General features: G+C 49.1%; 1 protein-coding gene across 4 annotated transcripts in view; it reads right to left on the reverse strand.

Moving 5' to 3' along the window:
* Positions 1–3,127, reverse strand: part of LOC143747528 (palmitoleoyl-protein carboxylesterase notum1a-like) — a 20,716-nt gene extending 17,589 nt beyond the window's left edge. For 3 of the 4 annotated variants that reach the window (XR_013206754.1, XM_077240323.1, XM_077240322.1), the window contains exon 1: positions 2,763–3,127. Coding sequence is in view for 2 of the 4 variants with exons in the window: in XM_077240323.1 (XP_077096438.1) it covers positions 2,763–3,031 (269 nt within the window). In the remaining 2 variants the exon portion in view is untranslated. The remainder of the gene's footprint in view (positions 1–2,762) is intronic. The other variant, XR_013206755.1, reaches the window with a different exon arrangement.
* Between the last annotated feature and the right edge of the window lie 4,373 nt (positions 3,128–7,500).

The raw sequence follows: 7,500 nt of genomic DNA on the forward strand, positions 1-7,500 counted from the left end.
CTTACGTCACGAACCACCCCAAACATCCAATAGGAAAATTCAACTGCAGTAGCCGCCGTTCAACCTGAGGAGGGCAGCACTCAGACGTTTTTACACCATATATTGTAGAATTAAAACACTTTATACACAAATGTCAAAAAAGTTACTCGAATCAATGAACAGTACTAATAAAGCCCCATTCTTACAGATCATTAACTAAAAAAAGTTGGTTTAGGGTTTAGTTACCCTTTAAGCAGCTGATTAACACAAGTCGATTTGAAAAGGCATGGTAAGAATCTATTTTTTTTAGATAGAATTTATGGATTTTTAAGATTTTAAATAAGTTTTTTCCCCGAAAATAAATGTTCATACGAGTTATGGTTTAGCGACGCAGAACCACGTGCGCGTGATGTCACTCTTCTCACCTGCGGCGCGAGCGCGAGGACAATGAGCGTGCGCGCGACACACACACACACACACACACACTCACGCACCGTTATACGCTTATTTGACTCAAACCACCCCGAAGATTCCAAGACGAACCGAACCGCAACGATTATCCCCGGATCTTCTCCTCTGTCTGGGAATGTGAGGAATTAATATCTCACTCTAATTATCCGATATACACACACAGTCCAACCTACATTTATTCAGACACCTTCAACATTTCTCACTGATATTTCACAGGTTTTGTCCGTCCTTCTGTTAGACTCTCACACATGAATTATGTTGAATATCTGTCAGCTGTTAAATTTAACTACACAATTAGATAATACCAGTTTAGCTCAACCAGTTACCAAGCAATGCTTCATGTTGTTCAGTCTGTGGTGTAAAAAGCTGCATTAGTTATTAAAGAAAAAACACTTCAGCAAAACATGATCAGCTCAAAGTGTCCCAATCATTTTAGGTCCCAAATTGTTATAAATGTTACTGGTAGTCACTGTATGAGGAATGTTTGGGTGTAATATGTCCCAGTTTACTTTATTTTGTTCTCCTCACTTACATAAATGAACTATAGTGTCCTGCACACACTAAAAAAATAGCAAAAATTATATCTGGTGTCTGAATTATTTTTGGTTTGACTGTATATATATATATATATATATATATATATATATATATATATATATATATATATACCAGTGGTTAAATTGGGCCGGGGCTCTCCGGGGCTCAGCCCCGGCACATAAAGGCAACTCCACGGCGTAGCTGCGCCGTCACTCCAACGGCGCCGTGGCTGTTTTATGGTTCTGCGTCAGGTTGAGTTGCATCGCGGTGCATCTGACCAATCACAGCCCTTGGGGTCTGCGTCGCCTCGACGCGTAATTAAATTTTTTTGGAGGTGCACGTCGCTACGGCGGAGGGGTTCGCGGCGACGCAGAGGGGTCTGCGGGGGTATGCCGTCGATTCGACGCAGAAGCATAAAACAGGCTTAAGCCTGTTCGTTTGCAGTCAGTTGCCTACTGGAAATTATGTCACATAAAATTGGATGAAGTGATGCTTTTGAAAACATATTTCTGACAATAAATGAAAGATTTTTGAAATGGCATGTCTATTTTGTCTCGGCGGAGCTGAGAACAATCGGAACACGGTCGTATTCTTGTTAGCTGCTTAATATCGTTGTCAGCCGACCATGATCGCGCACCGCACGCGCATCTAGGTGACACGGATAAATGTACGCAGCGATATACTATAATATTCCTGGGAGATCCATAGTTGCGCGGGGTGTGGAAGCGCGCAAAAGTTCCAGAAATGTACAAAAAGTGCCCTGGCCTTGAATGACAAGGTAAGGAAAATAAGACTAAATCAAAATTAAATAACCAAGACTAGGTTGACCATGTGATCTTTCTAAGGAGATGTTTTGAGCATTTTACTTCAGACACCGGATTATAAGCAAACTGCCAAGAGAACTGCTAGCTGGCTACTCAAAATAAACTAGCAATCTATTCAGTCAGCATATTTGTTTTTGATCTGTGTGAATTACAGAAATATAAGACTTGCTAGACCTACATTTAGCTACCAAGCAACCTTTACACAAGGATAGATTGATTTTATTTTTGTGACGCGTGCATATCTTGATGAGAAATGATGCAGAGTAGGATGTGTGTGTGTGTGTGTGTGTGTAGTAGTAGTAAAGAGAAAGAATGGGAGAAGGAAGTGTGTGTGAGGTGGACCTGGTCACCACAGACCCAAATCTTCTCAGCTGTTGCTACTGTCATATTCTGCACTGTCTCTTCATGTGGCACATTATGTTTGGCACATTGTATGGGTCACTATATCATAACAAGGTAATAAAATGTGTAATCAAGTGATGACTGATTAACAGTAATGTAAATGCTAAATGTCTAATACCTGTTGATACTATAACAATGCAAAGTATATACCTTGCAGTTTTTCAGATATCATGTAATACTCAATTTCTCCATTTCTTTGCACAAAACTCTCCAGAAAGTGCTATTTAATGGTTTATTTTCATGCCCCCGGACCCCCCTAGGGAGAGGAGAGCACCCCCACATAATAAATCCCAATTTAACCCCTGTATATACTGTATATATATATACTGTATATACAAACACAAATATGTAGAGCTGATATCTTTCAGTCATTAATCACATTCAGATCTTCTGCATTGATCTGAGATTCAGTGTGTATTAAGAACACATCAGTGATGGACAGTGAATTAATCTCTGTGAGGTTTGAACCTGCAACCCTTCAGTCTGCAGAAGTCTCACCACTACGCCACACGTTTCTACACACACACACGAGAAGAAGCCGTCACTCACCCCGCAGGTGAGCCGTCGTTACAGGAGACCGAAGTGTTCCTCAGGAACCGAAGCTTCATCTCCGGGTCCAGGTTCTGAGTCGAGCAGGGATACAGGGATTGAGCCAAGCTCTTCACCTGAGTCATGAAACTGTCCATGTTTCCCTGCACAGCAGTGAAATCCAGAGGGAAACTCTCCGGTGTGTGTGTCCGCTGGGCCCTCCTGCCCTCCACGGGCCCCAGCACAACCAGCACAACCAGCACAACCAGCACGGCTCGGATCATCTCCATCCCGCTGTAGATCCAGGGCTTTTCCTCCAGATGAGAGTCATGAACACTTACTGGATCATCAGCTTCTGAAGAAACTTCTGTGTTCAGATCACGGCGAGTGTCTGTGGCCCCATTATGTGGGGTTTTTATAGCTGACATGCCAGCCAATCAGCAGGGAGGGCTGGTAAAAGGGGTGTGGCCCAGTGACATGCATGTCCCTTTGATCTCCAGTGTGTGAAGACTTTATAATACTCCTATTTAAATATGTTTTTCAGTATTATTAACATTTGATAAAAAAAGTTTGTTTTGCGTTAGTGGAGTATGTTGGTTCATGTTTATACAAACACTCTCACACACACACACACACACACACACACACTCACTCACTCTTACACACACTCACTCACTCACTCTCACACACACACACTCACACACACACACTCACACACTCTCTGACATGCAAACACACACACATACACTCACGCACTTAATCTCACACACACACACACACACACACACACACACACACACACACACACACACACACACACACACACACACACACACACACACACACACACACACACACACACACACACACACACACACACTCACTAACTCAATCTCACACACACAACCAAACACACACACTCCCACATTCACTCTCACACACACACACACACACACACACGGGAGGAATTCATTCCCGTCGCTTGAAATGGATGGCAGGCACCCAGAGCTCCGGCTCGGACCCGTCACTGATGACTCTCTAACACACTCCTCCTGACACACACTCCTCCTGTCCTGACACACACTCCTCCTGACACACACTCCTCCTGTCCTGACACACACTCCTGACACACACTCCTCCTGACACACACTCCTCCTGTCCTGACACACACTCCTGACACACACTCCTCCTGACACACACTCCTCCTGTCCTGACACACACTCCTCCTGTCCTGACACAAACTCCTCCTGACACACACTCCTCCTGACACACACTCCTCCTGTCCTGACACACACTCCTCCTGACACCCACTCCTCCTGTCCTGACACACACTCCTCCTGTCCTGAAACACACTCCTCCTGACACACACTCCTCCTGACACACACTCCTCCTGTCCTGACACACACTCCTCCTGACACACACTCCTCCTGACACACACTCCTCCTGTCCTGACACACACTCCTCCTGTCCTGAAACACACTCCTCCTGACACACACTCCTCCTGACACACACTCCTCCTGTCCTGACACACACTCCTCCTGACACACACTCCTCCTGACACACACTCCTCCTGACACACACTCCTGACACACACTCCTCCTGACACACACTCTTCCTGTCCTGACATACACTCCTCCTGTCCTGACACACACTCCTGACACACACTCCTCCTGTCCTGACACACACTCCTCCTGACACACACTCCTCCTGTCCTGACACACATTCCTCCTGACACACACTCCTCCTGACACACACTCCTCCTGACACACACTCCTCCTGTCCTGACATACACTCCTCCTGTCCTGACACACACTCCTCCTGTCCTGACACACACTCCTCCTGTCCTGACACACACTCCTCCTGACACACACTCCTCCTGACACACACTCCTCCTGTCCTGACACACACTCCTCCTGACACACACTCCTCCTGTCCTGACACACACTCCTCCTGACACACACTCCTCCTGTCCTGACACACACTCATCCTGACACACACTCCTCCTGACACACACTCCTGACACACACTCCTCCTGTCCTGACACACACTCCTCCTGTCCTGACACACACTCCTCCTGACACACACACCTGACACACACTCCTCCTGACACACACTCCTCCTGACACACACTCCTCCTGTCCTGACACACACTCCTACTGACACACACTCCTCCTGTCCTGACACACACTCCTCCTGTCCTGACACACACTCCTGACACACACTCCTCCTGTGCTGACACACACTCCTACTGACACACACTCCTCCTGTCCTTGCACACACTCCTCCTGTCCTGACACACACTCCTGACACACACTCCTCCTGTCCTGACACACACTCCTACTGACACACACTCCTCCTGTCCTTGCACACACTCCTCCTGTCCTGACACACACTCCTACTGACACACACTCCTCCTGTCCTGACACACACTCCTGACACACACTCCTCCTGTCCTGACACACACTCCTACTGACACACACTCCTCCTGTCCTTGCACACACTCCTCCTGTACTGACACACACTCCTCCTGACACACACTCCTCCTGTCCTGACACACACTTCTACTGACACACACTCCTCCTGTCCTGACACACACTCCTCCTGTCCTGACACACACTCCTACTGACACACACTCCTCCTGTCCTTGCACACACTCCTCCTGTCCTGACACACACTCCTCCTGACACACACTCCTCCTGTCCTGACACACACTCCTACTGACACACACTCCTCCTGTCCTGACACACACTCCTCCTGTCCTGACACACACTCCTACTGACACACACTCCTCCTGTCCTTGCACACACTCCTCCTGTACTGACACACACTCCTCCTGACACACACTCCTCCTGTCCTGACACACACTCCTACTGACACACACTCCTCCTGTCCTGACAGACACTCCTCCTGTCCTGACACACACTCCTACTGACACACACTCCTCCTGTCCTTGCACACACTCCTCCTGTCCTGACACACACTCCTGACACACACTCCTCCTAACACACACTCCTCCTGTCCTGACACACACTCCTCCTGTCCTTACACACACTCCTCCTGACACACACCTGACACACACTCCTCCTGACACACACTCCTGACACACACTCCTCCTGTCCTGACACACACTCCTCCTGTCCTGACACACACTCGTCCTGTCCTGACACACACTTCTCCTGACATACACTCCTCCTGTCCTGACACACACACCTCCTGACACACACCTGACACACACTCCTCCTGACACACACTCCTGACACACAGTCCTCCTGACACACACTCCTCCTGTCCTGACACACACTCCTCCTGACCTGACACACACTCCTACTGACACACACTCCTCCTGTCCTGACACACACTCCTCCTGTGCTGACACACACTCCTACTGACACACACTCCTCCTGTCCTTGCACACACTCCTCCTGTCCTGACACACACTCCTGACAGACACTCCTCCTGTCCTGACACACACTCCTACTGACACACACTCCTCCTGTCCTTGCACACACTCCTCCTGTCCTGACACACACTCCTCCTGACACACACTCCTGACACACACTCCTCCTAACACACACTCCTCCTGTCCTGACACACACTCCTCCTGTCCTTACTTAACTCCTCCTGACACACACCTGACACACACTCCTCCTGACACACACTCCTGACACACAGTCCTCCTGACACACACTCCTCCTGTCCTGACACACACTCCTCCTGACACACACTCGTCCTGTCCTGACACACACTTCTCCTGACATACACTCCTCCTGTCCTGACACACACACCTCCTGACACACACCTGACACACACTCCTCCTGACACACACTCCTGACACACAGTCCTCCTGACACACACTCCTCCTGTCCTGACACACACTCCTCCTGTCCTGACACACACTCCTCTTGTCCTGACACACACTCCTCCTGACACACACTCCTCCTGTCCTGACACACACTCCTCCTGACCTGACACACACTCCTCCTGTCCTGACACACACTCCTCCTGACCTGACACACTCCTCCTGACATTCACTCCTCCTGTCCTGACACACACTCCTCCTGTCCTGACACACACTCCTCCTGACATACACTCCTCCTGTCCTGACACACACTCCTCCTGTCCTGACACACACTCCTCCTGACATACACTCCTCCTGTCCTGACATACACTCCTCCTGTCCTGACACACACTCCTCCTGTCCTGACACACTCTCCTCCTGTCCTGACACACACTCCTCCTGTCCTGACACACACTCCTCCTGTCCTGACACACACTACTGACACACACTCCTCCTGTCCTGACACACACTCCTCCTGTCCTGACACACACTCCTCCTCCTGTCCTGACACACACTCCTGACACACACTCCTCCTGTCCTGACACACACTCCTCCTGTCCTGACACACACTCCTCCTGTCCTGACACACACTCATCCTGTCCTGACACACACTCGTCCTGTCCTGACACACACTCGCCCTGTCCTGACACACACTCCTGACACACACTCCTCCTGACACACACTCCTCCTGTCCTGACACACACTCCTCCTGACCTGACACACACTCCTCCTGACCTGACACACACTCCTCCTGTCCTGACACACACTCCTCCTGTCCTGACACACACTACTGACACACACTCCTCCTGTCCTGACACACACTCCTCCTCCTGTCCTGACACACACTCCTCCTGACACACACTCCTCCTGTACTGACACACACTCCTGACACACACTCCTCCTGTCCTGACACACACTCCT

Source organism: Siphateles boraxobius, unplaced genomic scaffold (genome assembly GCF_051911475.1).
Source record: "Siphateles boraxobius isolate OS27281-9 unplaced genomic scaffold, OSU_SipBor_1 223, whole genome shotgun sequence".
Lineage (NCBI taxonomy): Eukaryota > Metazoa > Chordata > Actinopteri > Cypriniformes > Leuciscidae > Siphateles > Siphateles boraxobius.